Below are 15,036 nucleotides of genomic sequence, written 5' to 3'. Positions count from 1 at the left end.
GTTCACTGCCCTGCATCGGGCCGCTTCCCACCCTCACACCTGTTCACTGCCCTGCATCGGGCCGCTTCCCACCCTCACACCTGTTCACTGCCCTGCATCGGGCCGCTTCCCACCCTCACACCTGTTCACTGCCCTGCATCGGGCCGCTTCCCACCCTCACACCTGTTCACTGCCCTGCATCGGGCCGCTTCCCACCTTCACACCTGCTCTTCACTGCCCTGCATCGGGCTGCTTCCCACCTTCACACCTGCTCTTCACTGCCCTGCATCGGGCTGCTTCCCACCTCACTGTCCTGGAAACTGCTGGGTCTCAACTTTCCCCACCCTGACACCACCAGCAAGATAAGCCTCAGGCCGGGAGCGGTGGCTCACACCTGTAATCCCAATACTTTGGGAGGCTGAGGCGGGAGGATCGCTTGAGCCCAGCCGTTGGAGACCAGCTTGGGCAACATAGTGACCCTCCATCTCTATTGAAAAAAAAAAAAAAAAAAAGACAAGCCTCAGTTTGCCCCATGGCTCTTCCAAAGGATTTATTGGTCCTATTTACATCTATTGCAAATTGTGAGGAGGCAGCAAGGGCCAACCCCTGGACCTCATCTCCGTCTAGAAGGTGAGGCTGCAGGGATGCTTAAGTCTTCCTCTGGCAGAGACCCGAGGTGCAGAGATGATTTGTCTCACCCCTTCGCTCAGGGTCGTGGAGCCCCAGCAGGGGTTCAGGGCCCAGAGGCTGCCCCCTCAGCTCAAGGCACAAACACTGTAGTTAGGGGTAGGCAGGCAAGGCATGGGCTCACTCCGGGCAGGCACCACTGGCCAAGTGCACCTTCTCTCCCCTGCTCCTAGCCTCTTTCTTCCTTCCCCTCCTGGTCCCACACTGGCCAGGGCCTGGGTGGGTGGCCACTTAAACCCCAGACCCAGGCCCTTAACTCCTGGACCATGGCCAGCCTCCCTTAGGCTGGAATCCAAGCACCATCAGTGCTCTGGACCAGGCCAGATTCCCTGTCCTAGAGGGACAGGGCAGAGAGAGCCCAGTGTGGGGTGAGGGGCTAGAGACCGGCTGGGCAGGGCCAGTCTCCCTTCCCCTTCCCGAGCTTCCCTGTCCTCATGTGGACCCAGAGGGCAGAGCTGGGGAGAAGTGAAGGTAGCAATGCTTCTTCCTGCTCTCACTTCCTGCTTGCTAGGAGCAGTGCGTCCCCAAGTCATGAATGAGACTCCTCTGGCAGGCTTGGTGGCTCTGGTGATTTAAGGGCCGGGACTCCCCCACTCCAGTTGGAGGCCCTAGTTGGCAGGACATGTGGGCACCCAGGGCGTGGGACCCAGGGCCTCCGGGGAGGCAGCTGCTGCTCGGGGAACAGGGTGAGCAGACACGCTCCCACAGATGTCTTCCCACCCTTGCCCGGCCAGCTCCTGCCTCAGCCTATGCCAGGAGGCGGATAACCCCGTTGTCTGAGCCCAGCAGGAGGTGGCGTTTGGTGGGCAGCAGGGCCAGGCTGGTGAGCGTGCCGCGGAAGTTCTCAGAGCTCAGCTTCGTGGTGGCCTGGGAGGGCGGCTCAAGCAGGGAGCAGACGCCAATCTTGTTGGACACAGTGCCGGTGACCGCCTCGCTGCCGTACAGGTCAAAGGTGTGGATGGGGTCGGACGCTGACTTATAGTGATGGGTGGGTTTCTGCTCCAGCTCCTTCCAGACGGTCAAGGAATGGTCAGAGGAGGAGCTGACCAGGACGCTGCCCTCCACCGCCTGTCCCGGGAGAGGAGAGTCTCAGCAGGGTCCTGGGACCTTCCGCATACCCTTGAGCCCCAAGGCCTCCCCAGTTCCCTCCGCAGTCTCTCCAGGGAGACAGGCCGTCCTGGGTGGGTGACAGACCACCACCCTCCCACACACACCATATTCATGTTTCATTTTTTTTTTTTTTGAGACAGAGTCTTGCTCTGTCGCCCAGGCTGGAGTGCAGTGGCCGGATCTCAGCTCACTGCAAGCTCCGCCTCCCAGGCTCACGCCATTCTCCTGCCTCAGCCTCCCGAGTAGCTGGGACTACAGGTGCCCGCCACCTCGCCCGGCTAGTTTTTTGTATTTTTTAGTAGAGACGGGGTTTCACCGCGTTAGTCAGGATGGTCTCGATCTCCTGACCTCGTGATCCGCCCGTCTCGGCCTCCCAAAGTGCTGGGATTACAGGCTTGAGCTACCGCACCCGGCCTGTTTCATTTTAATACACTCAGCATCCGTAACCCAGTCATCACATAAGTTGAGAACGACCCATAGGCATGGTGCCAGGCGTGCACGTGACAACCTTGACCTTCATAACAACCCTATGCGGTGGATGCTGCCATTGTCCCCATTTCACAGAGAGGAAAAGCGAGGCTCAGAGAAGTGAAGTAACCATACCAAGGTCATGGGGCCCGTAAGCAGCAGAGACGGAATTCACACCCGGGCCGACCCCAGAGCTCTCCTGATACTTTCTTGGAAAGTTAGAATTTAGGGTAACTTGAGCTCAGGGTTCCCTGGGGCTCTGGAGGGAGCCAGTGACGGCCTGCTCTCAGCAGGGTAATGCAGGACTCCTGGCCTCCAGCCAAGACGGGGAGGAAAGTCCCAGCTGCCTGCAGAAATCCTCCCACACGTAGCCCTGTTCCTCCCCTCCTGGGCCTCTCTGAGCAGCTCCCTGAGGCCTGTGACTGAGAATGGAGGGAGGGGAGGGGAAGGAGAGGGGCAGGATCCCCAAGCCCAGGCCTGCTCCTGCCCCCGCCAGGGCAGCCCAGCAGGACCATGGACTCTGCTCAGTGGTCCGCGGGCAGTAAACAGCCTCCCAGCTGAGCTTTATTTAACCTGAACTGGGTCACGGACAGGACCTGACCCCTGATCCTCCAAGCAAGACAAATATGGACAAGGGTTACTCATTAGAACATCTCCATGAGCAACAGGGTCAACCCTGCCCTGTGGCTCCCGCCCCCATGGCCTGCCTCCTGCTGAGGCCCCTGCAGTGCGACTGGCTCCCAAGTTGGCCCAGGAGGGCCACCCTCCCTGCCCATCAGTCCTGGACCAGGTATATAAGACAGACCAGCTCGAGCCTGTCCCTGGGCAGGCAGGCCCTAAGCAGGGGTGATGGCTGGACACGGGCGGGGGCCGCATAGCAAGGGGAGGGGGACCTGGCCTGTCACCTTGATCTGCAGAATGTCCCCCTCGTGGGCTGGCCAGCCTCGCAGAACCAGGCCCGTGCGGGTGTCCAGGAGCACCATGAAGCCCGAGGAGAAGCCGGCCACGACGCTACGGCCACTAGGGCTGACGGCCAGGGCGCGGACAAGCCCCGGGTTCAGCCCACCGCCCAGCCGGAACTCGTGCTGCAGGGAGAGGGCGGCTGAGCTGAGGCACCACCTTCCCATCCCACGCTCCCCAAGGCCCTGCCCCCCACCCAAGCCCCCACGGCAGGAAGGCCTGAGCCTCTGACCCTCATCAAGGGGCATGAAAAGCCCAGAACCCCACCCCCATCACAGGCCAGAGTACTGCCCCACAGGGTGTGCGGCTTCGGGTGATCTAGCACCAAAGAGAAACTAACTAGCGCCCCAGAACGACATCCTGGCTTTCTGTTTTGGGGGAGTCTCTCCTCCCTGCCAGGTCCCCAGAGAACCAGGCGAGTGCTCAGGGCACTGGACCCCCCTGACCTGCAGACCCGGCTTCCTGCAGTCCACAAAGCGCAGGGTAGAGTCAGAGCTGGCCATGGTGATGCTGGTGTGGGGGGCGGGCATGACAGCCACCGCGGTCAGAGGCACCCGGCTGTCCGGCGGCTCCACTGTGCGAAGGGTCTTCCCTGGGAAGGAAAGTCACAGTGGATCTGGGGTCGCAGCAGCTGATGGACGAGCCCTGGGAGCTTCTAATCCCCCAACTCACCACACAGCTGCCTCCCGTCCCCCAGGGATCCTTAGAAAATGCTAAAGATGTTTCTTTTTTTTTGAGACGGAGTCTTGCTCTGTCGCCTAGGCTGGAGTGCAGTGGTGTGATCTCACCCAGGCTGGAGTGCAGTGGTGTGATCTCACCCAGGCTGGAGTGCAGTGGCGCGTCTGGGCTCACTGCAACCTCCACCTCCCAGGTTCAAGCGATTCTCCCACCTCAGCCTCCTGACTAGCTGGGATTACAGGCGCCCGCCACCACGCCCAGCTAATTTTTTTGTATTTTTAGTAGAGACGGGGTTTTGCCATGTTGGCCAGGATGGTCTCCAACTCCTCGCCTCCCAAAGTGCTAAGAGTACAGGTGTGAGACACCATGTCCAGCCTAAAGATGTTTCTTGGCCCAGCGTGGTGGCTCACGCCTGTAATCCCAACACTTTGGGAGGCCGAGGCGGGTGGATCATGAGGTCAGGAGATCGAGACCATCCTGGCTAACAAGGTGAAACCCCGTCTCTACTAAAAATACAAAAATTAGCTGGGCATGGTGGCGGGCGCCTGTAGTCCCAGCTACTCAGGAGGCTGAGGCAGGAGAATGGCATGAACCCGGGAGGCGGAGCTTGCAGTGAGCCGAGATTGCGCCACTGCACTCCAGCCTGGGCGACAGAGCGAGACTCTGTCTCAAGGAAAAAAAAAAAAAGATGTTTCTTGACTCTCCCACCTTCCTGCTTCCATGGCCCGTCCAGGCTCCCATCCCCAAAGCAACCTCCTCTCTCTGCACAGCATTGCTGACCCAATGCCCCCTCCCTCTGTCTTCCCCGACACCATCTCTTTCCCCCTTTTAACCATATTTCTCCCTATGGTGATACCAAAAAATAAGCAACCATTGGCCAAATATCATCTGCTACACATGAAGCCAAAACCCTACATGTATTCGTGTATTCTCTTCTTCTCTTTTTCTTTTTCTTGAGATGGAGTCTCGCTCTGTCGCCCAGGCTGGAGTGAGTGGCGCGATCTGGGCTCACTGCAAGCTCCGCCTCCCAGATTCACACCATTCTCCTGCCTCAACCTCCCGAGTAGCTGGGACTACAGGCACCCGCCACCTCGCCTGGCTAATTTTTTTATATTTTTAGTACAGACGGGGTTTCACCGTGTTAACCAGGATGGTCTCGATCTCCTGACCTCGTGATCCGCCCGCCTTGGCCTCCCAAAGTGCTGGGATTACAGGCGTGAGCCACCGCGCCCGGCCCTTTTTTATTTTATTTTATTTTATTTTATTTTTTTTTTTTTTTTTTTGAGACGGAGTCTCGCTCTGTCACCCAGGCTGGAGTGCAGGGCTGGATCTCAGCTCACTGCAAGCTCCGCCTCCCGGGTTTACGCCATTCTCCGGCCTCAGCCTCCCGAGTAGCTGGGACTACAGGCGCCCGCCACCTCGCCCGGCTAGTTTTTTGTATTTCTTAATAGAGACGGGGTTTCACCGTGTTAGCCAGGATGGTCTCGATCTCCTGACCTCGTGATCCGCCCGTCTCGGCCTCCCAAAGTGCTGGGATTACAGGCTTGAGCCGCCGCGCCCGGCCTTTATTTTTATTTTTTTGAGACAGAGTCACGCTCTGTCGCCCAGGCTGGAGTGCAGTGGTGTGATCTCGGCTCACTGCAACCTCTGCCACCCAGGTTCACGCCATTCTCCTGCCTCATCCTCCTGTGTAGTTGGGACTACAGGCGCCCCCCACCACGCCTGGCCAATTTTTGTATTTTTAGTAGAGACAGGGTTTCACCATATTGGCCAGGATGGTCTCCAACTCCTGGCCTCCTCATGATCCGCCCACCTCGGCCTCCCAAAGTGCTGGGATTACAGGCTTGAGCCACCGCGCCCGGCCTTCCCACATGTTATCGTCTAAGCCTGTTTTGCTGATTTTGTTTATCGATGGGAAAACAGATGCTTCCAGCAGCAGGAACTTGCTCAAGGGAAGTGAGCTGGTGGAGCCAGTTCAGACTCAAGTCTAACAGGTTAGAAACCCTAACTGCTCTTCTCGGTGGCCTCTCTGGGTCTCCCCAGACTCCGCAGCATTGCAGCCCCACCCTCGGGCCCCTTCCCAGAGGCCTGGCGGGCACAGGAGCAGGAACAGAACAGGCCTCACCTGGGCCCGCTCACCTGTGAAGGGGTCCCAGACGTGCACAGCCCCGTCACAGCTCACCACGTGCTGCGGGGCCTCGAGCTGGCCCACGAAGAAGACGCTTTTGCGGTGCTGGGCGTAGACGAGACGGGGGGCCGTCTCGCTGGTCCCGTCGCCGTAGTTGTACAGCGGCCAGAGGCGCACGGTTCGATCCTTGCTGCCGCTCAGGAAGAAGTCCTCGCTGCTCAGGGGGGCCACACACTTGACGGCCCCCGAGTGGCCTGGGAAGCTCTGCAGGCGGATCTGGTGGAAGTGAAAGTGGGCGTCCTGCTGGCTCACGCCGATCTCGTACTGCCAGTACGCCAGCCAGTTTCCGCTCAGCCCGTGGGCGCTCCGCGGCAGCTCCTGCTTCAGGGCGTTGTCCTCGCTCCCGCTGCCCAGGCCCCTGCCACCCACCCCCGAGATGGGGCCCAGCAGTCCGGGGGTCTCAGGCCGAGAGTCATTAGGGATCTGAATGCGATTCCCCACCAGGACGCTCCCAAAGGTCCCCGAGTGGCCGTCATCCTGAGGGCAGCCCCCACCCTGGGGGTCCCACTCGGGGCCGGTGCTGGGCACGGTGGGCTCCATGCTGGCAGGGTTGCGACTGCTCGGGCTGACACTCTCCAAGTACAGCCCCGCCAGCTCCCCAACCAGCTCGTGGTTGGGGATGATTTTCCGGATGATGTCACCTGGATGGGAGTGGGAGAGGTCCTGAGACAGGGAAGATGGCAGGCGGCTGCTATCACCCATCCAAGGACTCGGGAGCCACAGAAGACGGGGCAGGAACTGGCTCTGCAACTCTGGGCAAGTAACTCTGTCTCTGAGCCTCAGTTTCCTCCCCGGTGAAATGTGCATTCATTCCGTTGTGATGTACACATGAGCGTCTTCTATATGTGCTGTGCCGTGCTGGGCACTAGGAATAGAATACGGAACAAGACAGGTGGTGCCCTGGCCTCCCAAAGGCTTAGATTTCAGTGGCGGGATGATAACACGTGTCACCACAGGGCTGTCTGTCCTCTGCAGGGAGATGACACGCTGAAACGATTAGCACAGCACCATGCAGGGCCCAGAGGGGAAGCTTCGTAAACAGGAGGCCTCTCCTTCCCTCTCAGCTCCTGCAGACAGCCAGTCCACCGCCCTGACTCTCCTGCCTTCCCCAGGGATGCTACAGGCCAGCTCCTGGGCCTCTCTTGCTGGCTACTGCTCAGTCCCTGTTTGTATGTCACCTTGGAGGTACGGGTCTGAGGCCAAATCCCTTTGCTCTCACCCAAAAAAACTGCTTAGAACCTACTGCTGACTCTGGGGCAAGGGCAGAGAATGGGGCCTCCCAAGGGAGGAGACAGCCACGAAGGCTGTGACGGGGAACGTGATGGGGCAGTACCCAACAGGCAGGAGAAGGGGACGTAGATTGTGTACGCCATCTCCAGGGTGAACACCTTCTGCAGCTCGTCCAGCAGGGCAGGGTCCACGGGCCGCTGCTGCCCATCAGAGAAGACCACCTGTGGCAGCTGGTCCTCACCACGGCCCGCGGGGTCCAGCTTCAGATCCTGTGAGCGAGATGCCCAGGGGGTCAGCCGGGTCCACCGCCCCCACCCCAGCCCGCCCTGGCCCTCGCCGAGGCCCTCGGGATCCAGCTTCAGATCTTGTGAGCGAGACGCCCGGGAGGTCAGCCGGGTCCACAGCCCCCACCCCAGCCCGCCCTGGCCCTCGCCGAGGCCCTCGGGATCCAGCTTCAGATCCTGTGAGTGAGACGCCCGGGAGGTCAGCCGGGTCCACAGCCCCCGCCCCGGCCTGCCCTGGCCCCGCAGATCTGCCCACCTGTTGCCGAAGCTCATGCAGCTGAGAGAAGATCTGGAAGAAGGTGGCCACAGGCTCGCTCAGGTGCTGCTGGACCATCTCCTGTCCGATGCGCAGGCAGATGAGGGCGATGAGGCTGATGGTTTTCACACACAAGATAGTCCGGGCCTGGGCCCCACTTGGGAACCTGGAAACAGAGCTCATGAGCTCCAGTCCCCGGTTCTGCAGGACTTGACCAGAATCTATCAAAAGCTTCAGTTATTTTTATTGAGACGGAGTCTTGCTCTGTCACCGAGGCTGGAGTGCAGTGGTGCGACCTCGGCTCACTGCAACATCTGCCTCCTAGGTTCAAGTGATTATCTTGCCTCAGTCTCTCGAGTAGCTGGGACTACAGGGATGAGCCACCATATCTGGCTAATTTTTTTTGTATTTTTAGTAGAGATGGGGTTTTGCCATATTGGCCAGGCCGGTCTCGAACTCCTGACCCTCATGATCCACCCGCCTCGGCCTCCCAAAGTGCTGGGATTACAGGCGTGAGACACCAGGCCCAGCCTTTATATATATTTTTAGAGATGAGGTCTCATTTTGTTGCCCAGGCTGGTCTTGAACTCCTGGGCTCAAGCAATCTTCCCGTCTTGGCCTCTCAAAGCGCTGGGATTACAGGCATAGCCACCACACCCGGTCATATCAAAAGCTTTAAATGAAAGGAGCTCCAAGACCAACTGGTCCAAACCAGATGAGGAAACTGAGGCACAGGAAAAGGGTGTGGCTTGCTCAGGGTTAAATAGCAGGGATCAAAATCAGGACCCTTGACACCCAGCCCAGCGTTACGTCCTCTCCCCTGAGCTTCCCAGCCCCTCCTGGGCAGCCCCTCCACTGGGCCGGTCCCCCTACAGCGGCTGGGGCAGAGGCCTACCCCGTGACGAGGGAGGTGAGGAAGCTGAGCACGGGCAGCAGGACCTCATGGCTGATCCGGGGCAGGATGTCCATGAGCGTGGTGTCTGAGAGGTACACGATGATCTTCTGAGTCAATGTCACTGCGGCCAGCAGCCCTGCCTCCTTACGGCTGTTCAGTCGGCTGGGGCCTGAGGCACTCCCTGGGGCCACCTAGAACCACCCAGCAGATGAGGGCCTGGCAGCCCCAGGGACCCCCTGGCACCCAGAGACCCCGGGCCGGCCCTCAGGTCCTCAGCCTTCCCAGCCCCGGGTCTGCCAAACCAGCGACTGACCAGGTAGCTGATGTAGGGCAGGTACTGGTAGGTGAGGACGGGCTCCCCATACAGGTGGGCGATGTGGAGGAGGCAGCTGAGCACCGGCCCTGACACGATGTCGCCCAGGACCGGCCTCTTCTGGTAGATGTTGCCAGCGCTCAGCGGAGGGCTGTCGCCACTGCTCACCGTGAACTGCTGCCGAGTGGGTCCTACCAAGGAAGGGCCAGCAGTCCTGAGTCGCCAGTGGAGGGCCGGGGGGAGCCTGACCCTGCAGGGCTGTACTGGCTGCTTGAGCTCACTCTGGCCTGGGGACCAGCCCGGCCCTACCCAATTGCTGGCGCTTACAGACTGGGACCCAGCACCTGGCCGGTGGGTGATTTGAGCTAGGGGTGGGAAGGATCCCCGCTGGAGAGGGCTTAAGCTAGGCAGAGGGCCTGGGAGAAACCCTCATCTCCAGCACCGACCACAAGCCTCCTTACCAACATAACAAGACGTCAGCAGGCGGAGCAGGTTCCGGGCCACGTGGCGAGAAGCCACTGTGGGGCCGAGCTTGGCAGACAGCCAGCGGACCATCTTGCAGGCTGTATCTGTGGGGTGGGAGCAGGCCCTGAGCTCCTCAGATAACATGAGTTCACGACCCCTCCCACCCCACCCCACGGCACCCCACTCAACCACCTTCGGCTGCAGCTCTGCCAAGAGCCCAGCCCAGGCCGGCTGTCCCACACCATCCCCCTCCACGTAACAGTGGCAGAGGTGCCTAGGCCCTGGCCTGTGGGACTCTGGCTGCTCCAGGCTCCTCTCCACAGGCACGACCTGCAGGAAGTTAGCCTGCCCGTGGGTCTTCTGAAGCTCCTTAACGAGGCCTGGCCCGGCCCTGGCCACCTCCCTTCTGGCCTCTCTTCCCTCCACTCCCTCGGTCTCCCCATAATGGCTGTTCCCTGCTTTTCTTCTTTTTTTTTTTTGAGACGGAGTCTCGCTCTGTCGCCCAGGCTGGAGTGCAATGGCACGATCTCAGCTCACTGCAATGCAACCTCCACCTTCCACCGCCCTGACTCTTCTCCTTAAACCTCCAGGGTCAAGTGATTCTCCTGTCTCAGCCTCCCGAGTAGCTGGGATGATAGGCACCCGCCACCATGCTCGGCTAATTTTTTGTATTTTTAGTAGAGATGGGGTTTCACCATATTGGCCAGGATGGTCTCGATCTCCTAACATTTTGATCCACCCGCCTCAGCCTCCCAACGTGCTGGGATTACAGGTGTGAGCCACCGCGCCCAGCCCCCTGCTTCTCTTCTTTAATGGAACATGACAGCCTCAGAGCCTCACACACGCTATTCCCTCAGCCTTCAGACTTTCTTTTTGCCCATTTTTGCCTACCTCCTTCCTACTCCTACCTGAACCTCAACTGTCTCTGCTTTTAAGGAAGCCTGCTCTGACCCTTGAAAACTAGATGTAAAAGCACCTTTTTTTTTTCTTTTTTGAGACAGAGTCTCGCTCTGTTGCCCGGGCTGCAGTGCAGTGGCACAGTCTCGGCTCACTGCAACCTCTGCCTCCCGGGTTCAAGCCATTCTCCTGCCTCAGTCTCCCAAGTAGCTGGGATTATAGGTGCCCACCACCACGCCTGGCTAATTTTTGTATTTTTAGTAGAGACGGGGTTTCACCATGTTGGCCAGGCTGGTCTCGAACTCCTGACCTCAGGTGATCTGCCTGCCTTGGCCTCCTGAAGTGCTGGGATTAGAGGCGTGAGCCACGGCGCCCCTGAAAAGCTCCATGTTCCACTCCCTCCTAGGAACGCAGCCGTGTTCTTTATCGCACTAACATAATACACTTGCTTAAGACCGTCTACACTGCAGCATCTTGTCTGCTGGGTGTGAGTTCCGTGAAGGCAAACCCACATCTGTGTTGCAGGTGGCCCTGGCTCGATCCACTGCTTGGCACAGAGCAGGTGCTCTGCAAGTGTGCAGGGAGAAGCAGGAGGTGTTTTTGACCAACACCTCCCAGACCTGGCAGCTTACCAAGGAGGATCTTCTGTTCTTTGCCCTCTGACTGCTCAGACAGTGGCTCCTCCTCTTCTTCCCCATCTCCCCCACTGCCGCCGGCCACAACCGTCTCCATGGACAGCACCGTGTCAGACAGAGTGAGCTCAGATGCTCCGGTGACCTCCTCCTGCTCCCCCTCCTCCTCCTCTAGCCCCAGGCAGCCGTCCTCCTCCTCCTCTTCCTCCTCGGAGCCCTCGCTTTGCTTCAAGTCCTGGCTGCTGTCGCCTGATCGAAGGCTGCTCTTGTCCACGGGGGCGCCCCCCTCGTCTGGAGCCCGCTCCTCACCCAGGGAGGTCTCACTGGTGCTGCTCTTGTCACTCAGCCGGCCCAGGCTCACAGCCTCAGCCTCCTGGGGCTGGGGAGACTCAGTTACATAGAGCCCGGCCTGGAAGTCCTCTGTCTCAGGGAGGTCAGCCTGGTCGTGGAAGCTGACGCCAGACGTGTAGTCTGGCAGCCCCAGGCCCGAGGAGGCAGGAGGCTCCCCATCCATGGGAATCTCCTCCCCAAAAGCACAGGAGCCAGGCCCGGCCCCAGGCAGCCCGCTCTCCTCCTCCTCGGCAGCCCCTACCAGGTCCTTGCTCTCCTCCTGGGAGGCCTCCGCGCCCGCCAGCACCTGCAGGACATGGGGCAGGAGGTGAGTGAGAAAGGCCTGCAGGCCCAGCCGCACCATCAGCTGGGCCACAAAGCAGTCCGTGTACAGGTAGAAGCGGCCGTGTAGCTGGCAGGGGTTCTCGTAGGCACCAATGAGAGGCTTCAGGAGGTACTTATTGGCATTTTTGGGGCCCAGTGCCTTGGCAACAGGTTCAAACAGATACCAGGCAGTGTACACAGCCGTGTGCTCCTCGGACATAAGTGACAGCACGAAGGGCAGCAGGATCTCCAGGCCCTCGGGGGTGATGTCCTTCAGCACTGCGCCCAGCTGCTGCCACAGGGCAAACACCAGCTCGCGCCCCTGGGCCTCGTCCTCCACGCGCCTTGCCTGGTACAGGAGGATGAATCTGTACAGCGCCGGGAAGTAGGGCGGGAAGGGAACCACGGAGCTGAAGGGGCTGAGAAGCTGGCTTGGGCAGGGTGGGGGCAGGCCCTGGGAGACAGGCCTGTACTCAAACAGTTGGTCCAGCTTGCTCCTCTCTGCTCCCATGGGGACTTTGGGGCCACTCAGCTGCAGGAGTGTGTCCAGCACAGGCTGCAAAGACACAGGGACCTCCTTGGGGTGGCGTGTGCAGAGCCCCCGGACGGCCTCGAAGCGTACCCACAAAGGTGCATCGGGCTGCAGCGTCCGCACCCTGGTGGCAAACACCATCTCCGCCAACAGGACACCCAACGCCTGCATGTCCCTGTGAAGCAGGCACTGCAGTGGCACAGCCGGCTGGACCCGGGGCTGCTCAGGCACCTCCAACAGGCCCCCTAGGCCTTTGGCCAAGAAGTTGCCCGTTTTTTCCAGCTCCTCCAGGGCCTGCACGGGATTGAAGCCCTCGGGAAGAAGAATCCTCCCCTCCTCGCCCTCCCCAGGGTCTGCCCCAGCAGCTTTATTCCTGCGGCCTGGACGGGAGGCTGAGAAAGACAGAAGGCCAGGGGACGCTTGACCGGAGAAGGAGCCCAGCTGGTCACCTGCTTTCCCAGCAAGGGAAATGGAATCCAGAGCTTCTGTGGCCTGTTCCAAGTCGTCTTCTCCTGCCACCGGCCTGTCTCTGGTCCAGCTAGCCTCACAGGGAGTGGCTTCTAAAACTGGCCGGCCCACTTCATTTGGAAGCTGTCCCAGGTTTTCCGTGAAGTCCTCCCGGCCTGTGGTCTCCTGGATGGTCTGGACCAACAGCTTGGGGATGAGGGGAGGCTCAGGGGGAAGGGCAGGAGCCCCAGCCAGGCGCTGGGGGTGTGGCTGATCGAAGAGCTGCACCACCCCGTAGCTGGCCAGGTGAGTGTGGGCGTCCACTAGGTGCAGACACACATTCTTCTCTTTGACTGCCTCCTTGCCCTGGAGTTTATAGCCAAACGTGAGGTCGATCCAATGGTGCAGGTCCCGGGACACCTCGCGGCTCTCCAGCAGGGCTCGGTGGGCAGCCACGAACTCCTGGCTGGAGCTGCACCAGGCTGGCACGTCCAGGTCAGGCATGTCAGGGTGGATGGAGCGGAAGATAGAAGGATCGGTGTAGAACTCCGGGATACACTCATCGGGGGTCCAGTTCTGCATCCGCTCCATGCTGGCCGGGTACTCATGGGGCTCCCACTGTGCGCGGACGTGGCCGCACAGCACCGACCGAGGCGTGCGCCGAGCCTTGTACACGTAGTAGGTGATGTCGGAGAGCACGTCTGAGATGTGGTGAGGCACGTGAGGGGGTTCCCCGCCGCCCGCCCCGCCTGCCACGAATGCCTGCCGCGTCATCTCGTAGGTGAAGTCCAGTTGTTTATCTCCCTTGTTGAGGCGGAACTTGGACTTGCGCAGATCTCGGAAGCGCCCACGCGGCGTAGTGAAGTCCACCACCCAGGGCAGCACGGGGTGGTAGTTGGGGTCCCCCTGCCGCCGACCTGCCAACCGATTCAGCTGCATGAGGTAGTGGAAGTTGCTGATGCGGCCGTGCACCCAATCTAGCACAAGGCCCCGAAGTTCCTCCTGGCCAGTGGGTTGCCCAGGTTGCCCTCCCTGCTCCCCTTGAGACACAATGCCCGCCTCATCCCTTGCCACTGGGGCCTCTTCATTCTCGTCCTCCTCGGGCCTCTCATAAGCACTCAGGTCCAGTCGCAGCTCGCTGCAAAGCTTCTCATCCACAGCGACGTGATGCAAAGACAGGGCCCCGCACGCCAGTCCCTGGCGGTGACAGGCATCCATGGCCCTCAGCACGCGGAAGAGAATGAACAGCACCTTGGCCTGGCTGTTGGTCAGCTTGGCAGGGCTGAAGGTGACCACGTCATGGAGGGAGAACTGCACGTAAGGGTGTACCACATACAGCATCTCCGGCGACTCCAGCAAGGCCTCAGCCCGTAGAAGACTAGGACAAGCAGGGGTGCCCCGAGGGGGACAGGGGCCTTCTCTGGCATATGATGGGCATTGGGGAGTTTCGCCCACCGGCAGGAAGGGGCAACCATAGACCCTCTGCAGAGCCTGCCGTACTGAGTCCAAGGCAGGGACAGCTGAGGGGGCAGGGCTGTGACTATACGGCTGCCCGTAAGTGTGGTATGCATGGCGCCACAGGTTGCGATAATTCTGGGCGGCAACCTCCTGCATGAAGCGAGTGAGCGTCTCAGGGCCGCAGGACCCCTCCTCAAAGGGCAGGCCCCCGCCCAGAGGGTAGGACAGTCTCCGCTTCCGCAGCCCATGCACCTCCACGCGCGTCCAACCGGCAGGCAGCCTCTGCACAGAGCGCTGCAGCAGAGTCCTGACTTCCGCTTCTCCCAGGCCCTCTGCGCGGGGACAGGGTCCCGGGCGCAGCCGGCGATCGCGGAGGCCGGCCAGCCAGCGCGCAGGCACTAGGGCCACCACGTGGGTGCCCCCCGGGGCCGGAGCCAGCTGCCTGGGATCGATGCTCAGGTCCCTCTCCACGCTCCGGAGCAGCTCCTGCATGTCTGGGCTCGGGGGCGGGTGCCAGCCTCCCGCCGGGGTGCTGAGAGCGCCTGCCCGCCCCCCGCTGCCCTGGGCCATCTCCTCCAGGCCGCCCGGGGGCAGCGCGGGGCTGAGCCCGGCCACGACCCTGCAGGCGACGGCTTCCGGGGTGCCAGGCCGGCGGGGCTGGGATGGGCGCGGGGCAGGGGCTGGGGCGGAGGCGGCCGCTGGGAGCCGGCGGCGGCGAAGAGGCGGGCGTGGGGGGCGCTTACCCCTCCGCGGGTCCTGCGCTCCGGGCGCGGCGGGGCAGAGGCTGCCGGGCGCGAGCACCGGGCTCCACCGTGACGGGTCAGCTGACGCGGGTCACGTGATCGCCCCAGCACGGAAACAAGCGCACGTGGCTCCGGAGGCCCGGGCGGGACCCGGCTTCCT

The 15,036-nt window shown here is 61.0% G+C and overlaps 1 protein-coding gene across 4 annotated transcripts; it reads right to left on the bottom strand.

Annotated features, from left to right (window-relative positions):
* Window positions 1-503: 503 nt before the first annotated feature.
* Window positions 504-14,959, bottom strand: WDR81 (WD repeat domain 81). Of its 4 annotated transcripts, none has more exons than XR_003723576.2 (10): window positions 11,043-14,959; window positions 9,510-9,617; window positions 9,049-9,239; window positions 8,736-8,926; window positions 7,841-8,006; window positions 7,404-7,569; window positions 6,008-6,711; window positions 3,651-3,796; window positions 3,150-3,329; window positions 504-1,734 (listed from the first exon to the last, which is right to left on the bottom strand). XR_003723576.2 is itself a non-coding variant. In XM_015118187.3 (10 exons), exons 1-10 carry the CDS (start codon window positions 14,701-14,703, stop codon window positions 1,414-1,416), a joined length of 5,820 nt encoding a protein of 1,939 aa, XP_014973673.2. In that variant the 5' UTR covers window positions 14,704-14,959; the 3' UTR covers window positions 504-1,413. The 4 variants fall into 4 exon arrangements, 1 of the variants encoding a protein (XP_014973673.2); XR_013405895.1 differs by having other exon boundaries at window positions 7,459-7,569; XR_001440222.3 differs by having other exon boundaries at window positions 6,022-6,711; window positions 7,459-7,569.
* Window positions 14,960-15,036: the final 77 nt, after the last annotated feature.

This window comes from Macaca mulatta, chromosome 16 (genome assembly GCF_049350105.2).
Source record: "Macaca mulatta isolate MMU2019108-1 chromosome 16, T2T-MMU8v2.0, whole genome shotgun sequence".
Taxonomy (NCBI): Eukaryota; Metazoa; Chordata; class Mammalia; order Primates; family Cercopithecidae; genus Macaca; species Macaca mulatta.
The sequence above is the reverse complement of the archived record's forward strand: the minus strand, read 5'-3'. Positions and strand labels throughout refer to the sequence as shown.